Source organism: Camarhynchus parvulus, chromosome 6 (assembly GCF_901933205.1).
Source record: "Camarhynchus parvulus chromosome 6, STF_HiC, whole genome shotgun sequence".
NCBI classification, from domain to species: domain Eukaryota; kingdom Metazoa; phylum Chordata; class Aves; order Passeriformes; family Thraupidae; genus Camarhynchus; species Camarhynchus parvulus.
In genome coordinates this window covers 14,990,352-15,008,897 of record NC_044576.1, presented here as the reverse complement: position 1 = coordinate 15,008,897, position 18,546 = coordinate 14,990,352, and the positions used below count along the sequence as shown (strand labels likewise).

Here is an 18,546-nt window from a genome sequence, read left to right as displayed (position 1 = left end):
AGAAACTGAATTAAGACACATGAAGACAGGAACAAGAGAGAAGCAGAGGTTTTTCTAACAACACTCCCATCCCTTACCTTTATGCCATCTGTAGCATTATGGACAACAGTTGTTTGAGGCTCCTAGGAAAGGATGGAAGAATCATTAAACTCTAGTTCCAAAGCATTCTCTAATTCACTTTCACTCCCCAGCAAGTGGAGAAAAGGTGACTGACATTAAAAAAAGTCAAATCAAACCACGAACTCCAAACAGCACACGTGTGCCCGCGTGCGTGCGCACACACTTTCTGCACAGGTTTCATTAAGAGAGAGGCTGCACTAAAGCTACAGTCACAAGGAGACAAAGCCCCCAGCTTCCCTGCAGCTGCACCCAATTCCCAATTCACTTCCAGTGAACCAGGCTGCCACAGACACCAGGGGGCAACCAAGCAGCCAGTCTGCACCCTCTGCAGCCATTCATGAGGTAATGACCCCTCAGGAGCATCCTCACTCGAAAATGCTTCAGAAGAGGAAAGGGGAAAGAAAGGATAGTACTGGGCTGGGGCCTTTGTCTCCCAGTTTTTTGGAAAGGTTGCTCGGTATTTTACCCTAAAAAAGGGACATTCATAATTTCCATAATAAAAATAGTATGAGCCAGACCACCTCAATGCCTCTCAGAGAGGAGTTGCTAAGGAACTGTGAAAAAAGGCACATTTTTCTAAAAACCTCTGAAATGAGCTCCAATTTCAACAATAACCATATTTAATAATTTAGAAAGGCTCTCTCCATATCAAAAACATAATGAAAAAACTAGTGAAAGGAAAGCAGAAAATTATGAAGTGTCCCAAGAATCCTTCATTCTACAACAAAAAAACCCCAACACCAAATCCCACCCTCCCATGCCCCAAAAATGCCAAATCCAACTCTCCAGAGACAGACAACAAAGAGCAGCTACCAGGCCTATGGGTGCTAACTAGCTCCTGCACTCATCCCTTCATTACCAGGACAAGACTTCAGGATCTTGCACCATCTCCTCCCACTGCTGTTCTTGCTGGGTGGCTCAGCAAGGGCATCAGGGACAGCGCTGGGCAGTGCTGCACACTCTCCCATCTGCCTCTGCCACCCGCTGCTCTGCTGCCTGATTCCACGGGTACTGAGGCAGGCCACACACCCAAGCTGTGCCATTCAATGGACTTGGCACTGGCACTGTGCTGGCACTGTAGAGCTTGCACACAGGCCAAACAGGAAGTGCCAGCCCAGCAAGTCAGTGAGTTGCAGGAGATCAGCCACTCAACTGAGCAGGCCAAATAGGCCAGCAAAGGATTCTTCTAAAAACCCTTTGTCTGCCCTTTCCTCTCTGGTGTCCTGAAGTCCATCCTCCATTTCCAGAGTGTTGGAGAGTGGATGGAGCTTGACACTCTCTTCTTCAAAACCATCCTCCCCAAAGCCAGCAGGAACAGTATAACAGGACACACAGAACTATACAGGGGTGGCACATGGGGAAGTCCAGGCAAGCTGCGATCCCCACATCCAACCACAGCTCTGCTCAGCACCGCCATCCCAAAGCCTGTGAGGCTGTGATCAGGCCCCACAGCAGCACAGGGACACAGACAGAACGAAGCCAAAACATAAGCTGAAACAGAGTGGCACAAGCAGCACTCGGGAAGGGTTTTGGGAGGAGAAGGGGAGAGGACAGAATCAAAATTAAACCAAACAGGAAAAAAAAATAGCGGTTGGGGAAGATACCATGGACGTCTGCACTGGGGGTGTTTCTTTTGCAGTGCTTACTATACTGGTTTTGTTGTTGCTCTGTGGCTGAGACAGAAAAACATGGTTTTAGTTCCCATGCTGGGCAGCAGAGGCAGCAAGAAAATGACAGTATTGCTTCAACCCCAACCACCTCCTCAGACCCGACCCTCCCCACAAGCTCAGTCACCAAGAAGAGGGAGGAAGGAGGAGTGCTGCCCCAGTTTCTGGACATCATTCTTCCCCCACAGGCAACAGAAGTTGTAAGGGGTGTACCCAAATTCAAATGTAAATGGACTGCTAGAGCTATAAGGAAGGAAATCAGAAGGCAAAAAAGCAGCAGCCTAAAGGGGTGGAGAGAATCCTGCAATGACCACTAACAAAAAATATCTGGTGAAGGAAAATGAGACATGGCAGCTGTCCTGAGACAAAGAGACTACAGAAGTGAGAGACACACAGTAGTCATGGTCTCAAACAGGGCACAAATGGGAGTCAAATCTGAGGCGTCCCAAAATGTACAGAAACAGTTCTAGGCGAGAGTTCCAGGGAATCTATTGAGCCAAGTAAAAGTGTGGTCAGCCCTAGAAAAGGTAGAGAAAAAGTAACATATGATATGTTGTATCCCTGCTATAACCTGAACAAAGAGACTTCAGGACCAAAATATTGAAAGGAATGGGATTGGGACATAAAGAAAAAGCCATATAGTTCCACAAGTAGGAAGTTCTCTGGATGACGCTCAGCAGCTTTTCATCTATCCCCTCTTCAGATTCTCTTGTAGCTGTGGCAGAAGAATAAAATCTCCATTTTCTGCATTCATACAGCACAACAGTGAGGCCATCACCAGCTTGCTGAAAAGAATCATCCCACTGAGTCATGCATGTCAGGAACCAAGTCTATGTCTGTAGGAAGTCAAACCTATCCATAACTACAGGGTTCCTAGCCCACAAATCCAGCACATGTGTGACCCCCACACCAGGCTACGATTCTTTTGCTGCTAGATGCCAGCAGCAAGGTCAAAACTGAGTCTGCAGGAGCCTCGCTCCCACTCCTCAGTTTATAGATCAGGGCACCTGATGGGAGCTCACAATAGTGTGCCTTTGTTGCAGTGGCTCTCTATCCCACTCAGAGAGTGCAAACTCATACTGCAAAACATCAGGCCCTCATCACCACACCACAAACACCACAAAGAATGGAGAAGTCAAATGCTAAGCTGGAAAACATCTGCCAAAGGTATAATTATGTTAACCAGTGACAGATCTTATAAGACTGAGACTTAACAAACACCTACTAACAATTCAGCTTTTCTTCACAAGCAACGAGTCTTGGCTTAACTATCCATTTTGGAGAGGGAGAGAGGAGAAACAAAAGACGAAGACAGGGCACATGGAGAGGGGAAGAAGTAGAAGAAAGAGAGGCAGAAATGAACTCTTTAGAAGTCTGTGGGAAAAAACCCCAAACATTTACACTCAAACACCAACCTAAGAAAGGAGAAATACCACAGAAATTATGGTTTGCTGCCTCTTTCTATACATCCCTGCATTGTCCTGAGACTCTGGCCTTCCAAGAGTTTTGTTTTATGCATGTCTTTCCAGCCTAATGGCAGAAGAGATGACAGGTTGCTGTAGATGTCAAAGAGACAGATCAACCCGAAAAAGTTAATCCCAAGCTATTTTGTGGCACAAGCTTCTGACAATGGTCCACCTCTCCACACAGCACTGAGGCTTTTGTACTTCTTCAGAAATAGTCATCTGAAGAGATGCAGAGATCTATCTTCCAAACCTCTTCCAATGAGAGGAAGGTAACCCATTTTTCTTAGCTCACTGGGATAAGAAGATAAAATTAGCACAGAAGAAGCTATACAAAAATAATTCCACTGTTTTGGAAGGCTTTATAACTAAGGCCAAATGAGAAAAAAAATCAACAAAATGACCAAAACCTAAACAAACATCCATGAAGCCACTGTTCCAAATAAAAAGTTGACAACAGCCCGTTAGGAGTGTTATGTTGCCTTATAAAGTGCAAAGCCTCATATACTCAAAGCACACAGCCTACCCTCCAGTCTGCACTGAGCACCCAGCTCACCCACAATATTCTTCCCCAGCCAGTGGGCTGAAGACAACCAAGTTTGCTAGTCCAGAATTGGATAGCATTTTACGGCAGGATAGTGCCCCAATGAAATTGGAGGCAGCTGAGCCTGCATGTTTTTCACAGCTCTTTTTCAGGTGAAGGAAGGTATCTGACATATTGAGCTTCCTGCACACACTCACATCATGTGGCCATCTAACCACATGCTCTTCCCTGGAAGAAGCCGGCCTTTCCTTCCCAGAGGTGCAGGCAGCACAGCCAGCTCTTACCCCTCCTTCCCCCCCGGCTGCCAGCCAACATCAGTCACTGGCCAGGGTACAATCCTTGGTAATTCTGTACTACACAAGTTAAAAGAAGCCCATTCACCTAAAAAAGGTGCTAGGTCCTTCTTAAAATCTGTAACACAATTCGTTTTGGCACAGCAGTTGGCAACATTTCCTGAGCTCGACAACAGACAGACAGACAGACAGGCATGAGCAACACACAGGGTGCAAGAGAAGGAAAACAGACCAGTGCTCATATTGTAGGGACACACACACGTAGCCAACTAAAAGAAACGAACTACCAATACATGGGCTGTCTCTGGTTATTCAGCCACTTTCACTGCTTCCATGTTTTCAGAGGCTGATGCTTACGTGGTTTACATATCCCAGCTGCTTTAAAACAATATGCAAAGGGAATTTAAGTATTGCTGGCAGTGGGCAAATTTAAGAATTGCTGGCAGAAGGGCAAGAAAGGCAAAGTGAACTTCTGCCCCACATAAAGGCAGGGCTGGTGAAAAGTCAGTCACTCACTTCAGATTTTCCAAGCAGTACTTTGGGATTACTTTTTTTCTGGGTTTTTACACAGTTTTAAGGTGTCATTGAAGGAGGAAGAGGAGAAATATCGTACATTACAAATAGTAATGTAAAAACAATTATTCTGCTGTCTTGGTACTGTAACGTTCCCACCTCTATCTGAAACGGAAGAAATATTTTCTGCTATTTTTCTGTCCATAGGAGATAATACAATAACTAATTCTTGTCCTTTGGTTACTGTTAATATCTTGGTGTTAAAGCGTGTCATTGGGCTGTGTATGACTTCTGACAATATGACACTGGCCAATTTCCTCTTTGGACCCTTGAGAGTGGATTTGACTGTTTATTTAACAAATTCTATAAATGTCAAACACCTTGATGGATGAAAAAGGAAATGAACAGGACAGGGGGGCAGTTACTGGGTATTTGGTCATGCTAGGATACACAAACAAGATCAGAACAAAAGGAAGTTTTGGATCATAAAGGCTCTGAACAAACCTTTTCAGTAAGTATGCTAAAAAAACAAATGACCGGGCAGCTCTGAGCTGCCCAGTGGTGCTGTGCCCACACATTTCATCTGAACAGTGGAGCCCCATCAGTCTCTGCCACATTTGGAGTGACTCCCAGTTTGTTCTACACTGCAAGACTTCTACGAAAGATGACAGCACCAACACCAGGCAAAGCACCTGTTGCTCTTTTTGGCACCTCTGCAACAGAATGACAAAGCCTCCTGTCCAGGAAGGCACACACCTGCTCTGCTGAGCCAAGGAGAACCTCTGTCTTTTTTCGTTTCACACTCAGAGCAGGCAAAGTCAAACTGAATTGCCAGCAGCTGGATTTTCTGCACAAAATGGGAGCTGTATGTGGCCAGAGGATCACAAAGCCCTTTTTGTGAGGACATGGACCCCTGGGTGCACACTGACCCCCCCGGCCACCCCCTGGCACGGACATGCTATGTAGGGTGATGAGCACAAGCCGAGCGTGCATGGCATGGAGAATGGCGGAGGCATGAATCGCAGGCAGCTTACGGGAGGTGCTCACCATCAAATGCACACTGGAGCTCGACTTCCTTTTCTGGACACATCATTGAGAGAGGGAAAGAGAAGGGAAGAGAGGAGATGAGAAGAAAAGCACAGAAACTATTCACACATTAGTGTGCCAGCAAGGGCCCCCCTGCCAATAATGCTCCCCTGAGGCAGGTATAAGCAGCAGCAGAAATGCACAGACACGGAAAAAAGGAACAGAGAGAAAAGTCTCCATTAAAGCACACAACTACACACCAGAGGAAAGGGCAAGGCTGAAGACCCCCATCTCCTCAAACACTGAGGTCAGAATGTAGGTGCCCCTCACACTGATATAAGGGGAGAACAGAGAGCAATATATGTGCACAAGATGTGGGATACAAGGACGTGTCTCTCTGTGCTCTCCCACCTCAGAAAATGGGGCAGCTTCCCCAGCCAAACTGAAGAGGTAGGCAGAAACCCCGTGTGTTCACATTTGGAGAACGCAGCGTGTCTTTGCAACTCAAATTAGAGGGTAGGGAGGAGGCCACAACAGAAAGGCACACGCAGGGACTACAGAAAGAAGAGGGAACTTGTGTGCATAGCATGGGGAAGAGAAAGACTCCCTCACATGAAATTTGGGCCTGATTGGAGAGGTAATGCTCAAACAAGAAAGACAGAAGCACTCAAAAGCCAGAACACTGCACTCTCAGATACTGGGAGAAGAACAAACAGGTTCAAACACTACTCAACTTTCTTGGACTCTACTCTTGTTCAATGGCATCTTCAGTCATCTTCAAAGACACCTTCACACCAAATTGGAGTAAACGAGGTTCAGCATGCATTTCCCTCCTCTTTCACTAAACTCTTAGTGTCATCCAGTTCAAGCTAAGCCTGGCAGGTCTTTCACCATTACAATGCTATGCCTTCCCCTTGCTGTCCCCATGTATATTTTCCATCTGCCCTCCTCCTTTGGTACTATCTAGGCTATCTGCTGCTTACTACAGTCCAGCCCACAGAGTGGTAGCACAGCACACCTCATGTCAGTCAAAACCCACGATGGTGTGGGCTCAGCCCTGCAGCTCTGGACTCCTGCACACAACCACAGCACCCCCTGGAGTAGCCTGTGAACAGAGAACAGGCCATGGAGCTGTAGCTCCCCACTTATACACTTACTGAGCCTTCACAGCTCTTACCTTGAATATTGCCTTCATCCCTGCTGTCCTCAGAGCAGAGCTCAAACACACACACACACACTGGCATGTGTTTGAAAGCAGAAGTGCCCATGTTCACCTCATACCCAGAACCACATTCCTTATCACACCATACACAGTCACACAGGCACTGCATGACCAGACTCAAACTAGCAAAGCTTCTGCCTCATCTGATCTTTAATTCCAGAACAGACAGACTCTGATCTGTTCACCATTTGGCTTACAAATCTTCCATTTCATGGAGGCACAACACAGGGCTTGCCATTACATGGTGTACAAATTTGTGTTCCCTCTCATTTCTTTCAGGACAATTTAGCTTCTCCACAGGCTTTTCCTCAAGCTAGAACTAAAATAGCATCTACTACCAGTGCATGAATACAATGCTTAGACTGCCATCAACCCAGAGAAATCCTCGTACACTATCACAACAGGGAATTTGTGGAAATTCACAACAATGAAAAAGCAGTTTTTATTTTTAATGCATCCTGTAAATTGCAGCAGACAAAAAGAAACTATATGGATATTGAGGTAAACCTGTCTCTAAGAAAGATAATCTCATTTGAAATTCATACAGACTTCCAGTAAGTTACAAAAGAAAAAACGGACAGAAAACGTTAAGATACAAGCAAAAGGTTCAATAGGAAAACAATCACCCTCCTACACAGAGGCACAAGTAACACTGACACAGGAGGAAACAGAACCCTCTGCAGATCAGAACTTAATTAGAGTACAAGCTAAATTTAAAACAGTGTTAGTCTATTACAGTGCATGATGTAGCGTAGAAATCCCAGAAAGCGCATTAATACTATATATACTATATTATTGTATTAATAATCTATTAATTATAATATATTAATACTATATATACTACATTATTCTATGCTATACTATGGCTACTATAATAACACAGGGAACAAAAGCTAGGTTGGCAGTATGAAAAGGGCAGGGAATGAGGTCCGTGTTATGACCAGAGCATGAAAGTACTACAAAAACAAAAGACAGGTTAGATAATGCCAACATGAGGCACTGGTAGGAAGTGCTAAAGCATCAAAATTTATTAAGTCAGATCATACACAAGGAAGTTACTAAACCAGATCAATCTCCCAGTACATCTTAACAGCTGCATCAGAACCATCTATTGTAACCTTCCCAAGGTGACTAGCTGAGTGAGCAAAGCTTTTTGTTCTTCTTGTAATGTGACTGCAACTTAGCAAAGTAAGTAAGAGAACAGAAGTTTAGTTATAGAGTTCTCTTTCCCTTCTATAACACAGAACCCTCTAAGAACTACTAGGCAGGGCAGAGATGTCCCAGGGAATGAAAAAATTGTTAAAGGCAGACACAGCCTATGGTAAAGCACCTCACTGATCACTTGAAGGGTTGCCCTACACCTGAGTGACCAAACATTCTCCCAAAGCACTACAGACAACAAACCTAGGGATGAATATTTGTTATAGTTCTATTTTTATTATGTGTGTGAATTTTAGGTGTTCATCTCTCAAACAGGAGCAGATTTTCTACAGTGAAACTTAAAGAACAGTCTTGCTTTAGGTAACAATCAACAGAAGTCAGCAGGTGACAGAAGACAATCTGAAGAATCACTTTCTCTTCAGCACGGCAGCAATACTAGAAACAGTGAATGTAAATCATTCCACAGCACATACTAAAACATACTATAATAAGCAGAGTGGTCCCAAGCAAGGTCCCATTCACAGTCCCAGGAACTTAACATGGCTATTTTATTTTTATGACAGCTTTCTGTGTTTCCATCTTCTACATGCAGTTCTCCCCCAGTCTGATACTGACAATATTTATGTTAAAATATCATGCTTGCAGCAACTCATATTTCTATGGATAGGATAGTCATTTCAGAACTTAAGGTAGGAAAAAAAAGTTGAACTAAAAGCAGATCATCATAGTGAGAGTCATCTTGAACCAGCAAATTTGAGGTCCTATTTCTACTTCTGCTTTAGCCTTTTTGTGTGATGCTGAGCAAATAGTTTAATCTTTGTCAATCCATCTTCTCTCTTGCCCTTTTGTCAGCTTGTCTATTTAAATCGTAAGCTAAGAGGCAGGGATTTTCTGCTTAGCCACCACTAGCTAAGCACACTGGACCCTTGATCTCAATTGGTATTTCCAGGCATTACAACAATGCAGTGAAAAAACTGACTGTATCAAAGATGGATATAATGTGCTACTGGATGTCAGCACTTAAACAGATCTAAAGCACTCCCCAGGTGTCTTGCATAACACAGTTCAGCACAAAACTCTGCTGTTCAGATGAACTTGTGCTCTCCCTGTTTAGCTTCACCAAAACAATCAGTTATACTTTAAACAGTATGGCTTTAAGATTATAACAAGTCCAGATACAGAGATAGGAGCATTAACTCCTGTTGGTCACTGTGTGAATGTTACTTGACACTTGCAGATTTTATAGGCTGCTTTACCTTGCTACTGTGCCTTCTCTGTTTAAGGCATGCTTTCACCAACTGCTTCCCAGCAGCCATGCCAGTTTACAGAGCATCTTTCCTTCCCCACATACTCTTTACTGGGCAAAGGGCAGGGAAAGTGATACACATCAGGCATAAAATGTACACTTACTGCAATATTTCTTACAAACAGCAGAACAAATGGCATTTGGTACCTCTTTGCAGTTATGTAACACATAGGGCAGATTTTAGAACATTAACCTTGTTAAACCAAACAAATGGATTTTTCCTCTTTCAGTCGAGTTCTCCTTTCAGCTGTGCTATTCAGCTTTTACTGGGAAAGAAAACAGAGTGCATGTGGCAGAAAGACAAGGTAGAAAATAACTGACTTGGCAGAGCATTGCAAGTGAATGCTGTTAAAATCTCCTGCACCCCACAGCATGCTCCACAATTTACTATCCACATAGTGTTACAGTGGGCCTGAAGAACATTATTGATATAATTTTGTAAATCATAGTCACAAACCCAAGTGGTCAGAAGTAAACAAGAAAGAAGAAAAGAAACTGACAAAGAAATGAGAGAAGGATCAATTAAAAATAATTACCATTACATGCTTAACTGAAAATAAGACTTAGTGCATTAAAAAATTCTGATTATAGAAATGGGTCTTACAGGCCCTGCTAGAACTGGTAACACACACAACTTCTCACACCAGCAGGAAGTAAAATACCCCTTTGGAAAAAAGGGAACATGACTCTTTCAAGTGCTACCCAGAGACAAAAAAAAAGTCAGCAGTGTAACACTCACTACAGGGAGCCCAGACCCTGACAAGCTTAGAGGAAGGACACTCAGCATAAAGGGTCCTTAATCTTCATCCAGATGTTTACCCCAGCCCACTCCTTAACCCCTCTCACCTTGCAGTAGATGACAACTCCACATAACAGTCATAAAGGGGAACAAGAAAGCAAATAAATCTGATTTGAAAGTATCTAAAGTAAATTTTTTAATGGTAGATGCACAATGTTGCTCATAAATTTAGAATCTTAAAAAAATACCTGGGACCTACAGAGATGACCACAAGATAGGTGGTATTACAGGGGGTCTGCAACTCGTCACTAGTATCTTCTAGCCTCACTTTCTGGATTTGAAAGCAGAAAACCACATTCCTTGGGGAGAAAACTTGGGCCTTCCTGCTGCTACTCCAACAGCTTGGATCCAAATTCTGCTTGAAGAAAGTGAGTGCAGCACTACAAAGGTTTGGTGAGCAGGCAGAATTTAAGATTCAAGGCAGTTTAAATCATTCATTATTTAAGATAATGGAAAAGTTCTCAAGTGCCAAGCTGATGAAATATCTACCAATTAGCAGAATTAGTACTTGAAATAGAAGCAACAGTGCAAAATGAAAACCAGGAATGCTTCAAATAAAATTTGGAAAGGAATTTGCTGGAGCGGGCAGTCATATCTATGGAAATTTATCAAAATAACCCCAGTGTGGACACACTAGTATTGGAATTTTAAAAAAGAGTATCTTTCCTGTCCTCCCCTCCTGATTTAAACGCCTCCCACTGCCTTCCAAGATGGTCTGATCCAAGTAAAATGCATGCATCCTCACTGCTTTAGTGCTAAACTTTCTTCAGCAAAGGATTTGAGCCTATTTGAGCTAGAGAAACAATAATTGTGCTTTTTTTTTTAGTATCAGCTCAACACAACTCACGCTAGATGCTCCTATCACCTCGTACGACTACCAAATCATTCCTCTCTCATTTATGCTAAGTCAGCAAGTACATGCTGTACCTTGCATCAGAAATTCACCAACACACATTTTCATGGAGTTACTGGGAATAAAACTCGAGAAAGATGTATATGTCTCACTCAAGCTTGTGTAATACTATGTAATAGAAATTCCTACTATCCTTGTCAAACAATGTGGAATTCTAGCACAGTCAGCTCTGAATACCAGCCAAAAAAAGGGAAAGTTACTTTGAACAGAAAGTAAATTATCACAAACTGGTGGTGCTTTTTTCTCAATGTCTTTAAAGCCATTAAGTTTTTCACTAGTCTAATAATCTATTTGTGGAAGAAATACTCTTTCAATTCTTATCTTCTTTGTGGATATCTGTGACAACTCTCTTATAGTGCATAGTCACCCTGGATCAGATAAAACCAATGAAGAAACTGAAATATATTTCCTCTCAAATCTCCATAAAGAGTTGATTTCCAAAAACATTGTAAGAGACAAACAGAAAACTCTACAATCAAACAAACCAGTCTTCTTATCTGGAGGAAACATGAGAAACAGGCTAACCAGATGGCATGTGGTCAGCAGCAGACTCCAGTTAGAAGTACAGCATGCAGTGCTTGTTCTAAACCTAGACTGGATGTAGAATAATTTATATAGGAAGTGGGAGTGAAAAGGATACCACAAAACTGAAAATCTGGTTGGTGTTCAAGCCACGGTATTTGTGCTCTGCACTACTGCAATGGGCAGAAAATCATTGTTTGCCACAAGTAAGACCAGATGCTCTTACCTCAACCAGACACTGGCACAAGTTGTTTGTCAGAACTGTACAGGGTGAGAAAGTGAGGGGAGCTAAAATTACGTGTTCTCTGCATAAGGAGCAACATGTGACAAGTATGCTGGTCACAATGGTGAGGCCACCAACCAGACAGTGACCAGCACAAAGCCTGTTCTCAGCAGTCAATGGGTCAGTACTGTTCCAACAAGCAAATGGACATAGCAAAAGACTGCACTTCAAATGGGATGCAGCGCCCATTACAGTAGGGCAAAGAAAGAGATAAGCATGTAGACACTGAAATCCTAAAACAGAAGTGTTAAGGATGTCCTACTAACACACACAGCCCATTATGTATTCTCTGTCTTGTCCAAGCTTAGCATTGGGGGAAGACAACTTGTACTTTTAAACGTCTGTATTACTGAGCAGAAGAGTAACTCAAACAGGAGCTTTAATAAGAAACACATTATTTATTTCTGAGTTTTAACACTTACAGAAATGAGGACTCAAAATCCATACCTGAAGGTAGACACCATTTAGGGAAAATGGGAAGCTTAAACACCTCTCCTGGGGGCCCTCAGCCCAGGGTGACCATGAGCAATGCACCTCATGGACAGCACCAAGGTTCACACTGCAAAGCCAGACTGCTGTAACCCTTTGGAGGGAGGAAGCTGCATGGACTCTTCACTGCAGGTCTCCAGTGTCCTGCAGAAGCAGCAGTTTCCTGAGGACAATCTCATTCACCATGAACAGAGAATGCTATGCTCTCTAATATACCTTCCATCTTATCAAAGTATTCAATTACACATTTGAGGAGCAACACATACTGCAAAGGGATGAAGAAAAGTAAATCCAGAATTATCCTTTTCACAGAGGAAGACATTGTGTACTCCATGAACCAAACACCACAAGCTTTCTATGGAGCTGGAAGGCTCTAACATACAGGCTCTCCTTGTAACTACATTACCAGGAAGTTGTGCCTCAAGATTTATGTGTACATCCTTTGTCCATTTTTTGAATATTTTAACCCAAGATGTGACACTCCCTGAAAGCTTGTTACAAATCAAGAATCCTAAGAAGAAAGCCACTTTTTATCTAGATAGGTAATAAAACTTTGTAGACATGTTGATGCCTACTGGTTTTTCAATTACCTCTCCCCCGCCTTGCTGGGATTTTGAAGCAAGCACCTGTTGGTCCTCATTTCACAACATTAGGGATAATCCATTCTTATTCCACTGGAATTCTACTGTAATGTTTTAAATATCAACAGATGCAACAACTCTACCACACTTGCTGTATTAGTGTGCAGGTGTTCAATGCATGTCTGTGCGAGAGGCAGGCTGGTGCAATGGCCAAAAGCTCACTCTTGCAGGCACATATCAAAGACAAGAATCCTAGGGCAGGAACAGCATTTTCACAGAGCATTTTGATCCAAAAATAAACAAACCCCAAAACCTGGATGTCAATAGGGCAGAATACTGCAGAACTGTAAGAATGCATGTTTTATTAGAGGAGTCCTGAAAACAAACACAACTCTTCTAAAAACACCTCTTTTTCCAGCAGCCTGCTTGTACTGTGAGCCCTCAGGGAACAAAGCCTCATTAAAATGGAAAAGGGCTCAGAGAGCAGGAGAGAACAAGCGTGCTGGTCCTACAGTATGAATGTCAGCCCCCAGCACAGGGAGAATGAAGACTGCCCACAGTGCTAAACCAGGAGATGATCTGTTCCACCTAACAGCTGTGGAGAAAGGTTTGGTCTTCAAAGGAAAATGCAAGCAAATGAACCCAACTCTTCTTTTCCATGTGGAAGACAATTATCCTTCAGAACAGTTAGGGGAGGACCATGCTCTAGCCTATAATTGTCTCTCCTCCAGTACCAGACAATAAAGGGCTGCTGCCTGCAACAACAGAGCCCTGGCAAGGGCCTGTGTGACCACCAGAAATAAATGATGACCATGCAACACAAAGAGTGACATTGAAGTGGGGGAAAAAAAATTCCTTTCAGAAGGGAACAGGAGAGTGCCTCAACCTCAGGCACGTAAACTGAACTTTTAACACAATCCTCAGTTTCCGTTCTGTCCAAACATGAACATTTGGAGGCTCCTCCTTCCCCACCCTTCTTCCCAGCTCAGCCTTCAACATCTGTCCAAGTGAGTAGACCAAGAAACTTCCACGGGGTCTGCTGGCTGTATCATCAGGCACTCACAATTGCTCTGTGCAATTTTCACAGTCAGAAGCACTGAACAGAACAGACTCGTCAGAGGCATGTGTAACAACTGGGCAAGTCCTTGGTCTTTCTAATCCATTGCTGACCAGTTCTCCATACATCACAGAAAGGGGAAAAGGAATTCCTGCTGCTGCAACAGTGCACTTAGCTAGTTATGCATGTAAGGAACACTAACATCCCACCCAGGGCTCCATAACAAGACACAGGGCTGTGGTTTTACCGTGGAAAGGGACAGGCACCAGAGAGACTGGCTGCCTTCTGTTCAGATGGTGGGAGAGACAGTGAAATGGCAAAGCAAGAACTTACCTTCACTCCATCTGACTTCTTGTTCAGCAAGCTTTTGGCAGCTGTGGAGAAAAGCAGAAGTAGATCACATTTTGGTTTCAAGACTATCTTCTCTCTCCCTCTCTCTCTCCCCCCCTCCCCCAATTCCCTTAAGAATGCATAAAACTTCAGAAGGACAACCATCCTGCTAATTCCTCTCTAGCAGCAAGAGACCTGGAAAAAAGGACAAGTCACTCATCAAATTCATCCTGATAGCAGAAGGTCATCTATCCTATCTATTGGTCACCTATTCAGGCAAAATACTACCACTTTCACCACCTCAAGAAGACCAAGTCTGAAATGGTAATTTAGAGCTTCTCTGTCAATCCCCCACTCACACACTGTGACCCCACCCAGAAGTGTCAGCAGTTACAGGGGGAAAAGAAACCTGTCTGATCTTTGCAACAGGATAAAGGCTGCACCTGTAAGTGCAGCCATTCACATAACAGATATGGTTTATAAAGGGGGTGCTGATAATACAGAAGCCTTTTAATTACGTTACTCACAGTTTCTCTGGGGATAGCTGGATAGCTAAAAGAAAGGGACTGAGAAAGTGCAAAAGGCAGCATCTGAAAACTGTTAAAAAAAGGAAGAATGGCAAAAGAGACAGGGAACTAGGCTGAATTTCTTAATTGAAAGATAAAGATGCTGTGCTGTGCTCAACTTGAACAACTGGCACTACCAATGAAACTGAGAGAATGATAAGCACACACAGAGAGCCTACAACAAATGCCTGGCAAAGGCATACTTGGGAGTGACAAAGGAGCTGCTTCATCTATTACAGCAAAGTGGTGCATTAACCATGACTGTCAACAGCAAGACCCCATCTACAACTTCAACAGATACAAACCATTTCTTGTCTACTTATGAAGAATGTATTCAGTTGTATCAACTTCTGTAAACAGCATGCAAGACAACTATTTTACCAACACATGCTATGGCTCTCCTAAGCAGCTACCTTCTGGGTCTGGGCACAGGAGTTTTAGGCACAGCAAAGATGAGGCCTGGAGAAAAGGCAAGTCCTAAGACAATGCTGACATGACTGTTGAAATTCCCAAAGACCTACACCAACTTGCAGAGAGCGCTCAGTCTCTCTAGAAGCAGCAACATTAGGCAAAAAAGGCTTTTGCAATACTTAAGCAACTGTTCAAATTTTATGTCAACCACATTTTCCACCCTGCCTTCTCTACAAGACCCTACAGACATGGATTAACTACACAATATTAGCTGAGTTGGTGCAAATGACTACAGGATCTCCTCCCAACAAAGATGTGGCACCCCATATAAGCTTACTAGAATCTTTGAATTGGTTTCCTAATTCTACTCTCTAATGCAAGTATAAAGCTAGATTACAATTTTGTTTTCATTCCAGCTCTCAGAAGCCAAGAACATTGGAAGAACCTCATGCAGAGGTTTTCTGAATGTGATGTGTCAAAACAAAGTGTTCCAATGTGCACACATGAAGGTGGGCAAAGCAACTCATCCGCCCTGCAACAGTCTCTTTTCTGAGAGTACACATATTAAAGCATTGCAAGACTGCAAGACAAGTAAGTTCTTGCCACCTTCAAGGCATGACAAAGGCTAGCTTGATTCTCCATGCAAGTGAGAAGGAGAACAATGTGACTATGGGGTCAAAAGGGATCCAGCATTCATGCCATACATGCATAAAGGCATCTCACACAAAAACTGCTGAAAACAAGAAACTGTTACGGCCTTACAACACTTCAGAAGGAGTAAAGGATTCTGCAACTTAACAAATATGCCAAATGGGACATCCTTGAAGTGGCAAAAAAAAAGCCACAATCAGAGAAGCAAAATAGTACCACCATATGTTCTGGGAACATCCCAGAGACAAGCGGGGAAGCAACATTTTTCACACTTTCTGCAGTTTTCCCACAACCTCATATTCATCTTTGTGGACAGAAGGCAGCTAAAATCACATCCTACAACATTAGAGCAAATTCAGCTGAGAGTCCCTCCCTGCACCCAGCACTATGTAATGCTGATCTGTGTTCCCTGGTGTAGCCTGCTCATCCAGCCTCCTTCCCTGATTGTACCTCTGCAGGGTACACACTGCTTTCCCACAGCCCTGACAGCATCCCAGGACTGTAGAAGGAAACTTGGTCTGTGGTGTACTTGGTTCATGCACCATACTGTGTTTATAAAGAGCTGGAGAGCCCATGAAATGCATTTACACACAAAGATGACTCAGGCACCTCAGACAATAGGGAAACATGCAGGTCTACCCACAGACCAATCTGTACAAATTACAAGACACAAAAAAAAGGGGATGCAAGAGGATCTTCTGCACAAGCAACAGACAAGACTTCCTGTAACAATAATCCTTTTAGAAGACAGGCAGATTAGCAAAGAGACAACAGGAGGGGAAATATCCAAAGACACATGCAAGCAGATTCTTTACTGTTCCTGAAACAGTCTTGTACCAATGCAGTAGGGTTTTTCAGGTGTGAGATGCTAGGACTAATTTTTTCTATCTTTCCCATTTCCTCTACATGTTCAAGGGATTAAATTCTCTCTTAACTTCTAGAAGTTAAGAGTTCTTCTAAAATAAATAAACATGAAAGCACATTATGCTAACCCAGTAACTTAAAAACACAATTCTGTTCCTGGCTTAACAAGAGACTCTTCAGTTAAACTCTGAAGAGAAACACAAAAGGCCTCTCCTGCACATACTCGTCCCTCTTCCCACATTTTTCAGTTCTGGCATCCATAGTAAACAGCTTGGGCTCTGGACCATGCTCCTGGCAGAAACACAAATCCTTAATGCTGAACTCATCAGCAATAAACACCAGACACTCTGGATGTACCAGAGCCAACGGGGGACTGAAGAGGAAATACTCACTCCAAAGACAGCCATGGATAGTGCCTTCCCCACTGCCAGCCCCACTCCTCCTCTTCCAGAGACAGCAACTCTTCATCCAGCCTGTCCCTGGGTTTGCCCTGTCCTCAACTGCCAAAACTCAGTTACATTTCTCACTTTAGTAAAGTTTCCAGAGAATTTTTTTTTGGGATGCAGGAAGAACATGGAGGCTGCTTTTATTAAGTCTGACTAACTTATGATGCTAGTCGAACAAACAAGCCAAGTTCTGGCTTCTAAACACAAGCATTTATACCTGAAGAATTCTGGACTTTACTAAGACTTCATAAAATAAAAATTGTATCATACGAACACAGACTTCCCAGTTGCAGCTTGTCATTCTCATATTCTCAGTTAAAAGAAAGTAATATTAGCTATTTCTCAACTTGATGACACTTCTGGGGTCACCACAAAGGAGCCAACAGTCGGTGTGCAGTCACAAGAGGCACTTTTGGCTACCATCACACACAATAACCATGAATGCAGTGTAACTTCAAGAATATCTATTTATTAAGGACAAACGCCACAATAAAAAGTATTCCCAGAGCTTTCCTGAACTTTAGAGAGAAGAAATTATTCTAATCATTTACATCCACTTTTGATGATAAATTAGACTCTCTGGCTATAGTGATAAACAATTAAATGAAGTAATGAAATCTGTATCACTCTAGGAAGTTACTAACTGCAATCCACTACTTTGGCAGGTCCACACTGTAGTAGCTGAGCACCATTCACTGAAACCCTTACTGTTTCTTAAGAGATTTAGTAGATACAGAGAAAACACTTAAAACCAACTTAATATTTCATTAAATGTGACTTCATCTTCTGCTTGGGAAATGTACTTTCTAGTGAGGTTATACTTATTTAGTCAAAGCTTTACAATTACCTTAATAATTTTTCCCCCTCTGTATTTTCATACCTTTGGATTCCTACCAGGAGATACCAATTTCTGGTCCTAAATCAATATCTACCTAACATAACACAGTAGAAACTTCACATAAATTACTCATTTCAGTTAAAGAAAAGAACTCAAATTTCAACCTGAGTATAGATATATATGTATATACATACACACACATGCACAAAGTAACAAAAATTCAGTTTCACACTTCTGGAAGGGAGGTATAACAAGACAGCAAAATATTTCAGTACCACTTCAGTATTTGTATTATTTCCTCCTTGCTCTTTAGTCAGCTAAAAAAAAAGTCTCTGTACAGGTTACACTAAATATACACAGGCATATTCAGGCCTTCTTTACTTAGTTAGAAAGAACTCGCCTCTCTCAACCTCACCCATCTAGCCAAAACCTCAACCCTGCACATTGGAGTGTTAATAAGGATCTGTAAGAGACATGTAAC

At 42.8% G+C, this 18,546-nt stretch overlaps 1 protein-coding gene across 9 annotated transcripts in view; it reads right to left on the bottom strand.

Annotated features, from left to right (window-relative positions):
* Positions 1-18,546, bottom strand: part of CAMK2G (calcium/calmodulin dependent protein kinase II gamma) — a 117,873-nt gene that overhangs the window by 14,254 nt on the left and 85,073 nt on the right. For 3 of the 9 annotated variants that reach the window (XM_030950648.1, XM_030950651.1, XM_030950654.1), the window contains exons 13-15: positions 14,293-14,333; positions 5,648-5,680; positions 78-122 (exon numbers count right to left, since the gene is read on the bottom strand). In XM_030950648.1, coding sequence (XP_030806508.1) covers positions 78-122; positions 5,648-5,680; positions 14,293-14,333 — 119 coding nt within the window. Of the gene's footprint in view, positions 1-77; positions 123-1,724; positions 1,794-5,647; positions 5,681-14,292; positions 14,334-18,546 lie in introns of all 9 variants that reach the window. The other 6 variants (XM_030950647.1, XM_030950650.1, XM_030950653.1 and 3 more) reach the window with 2 other exon arrangements.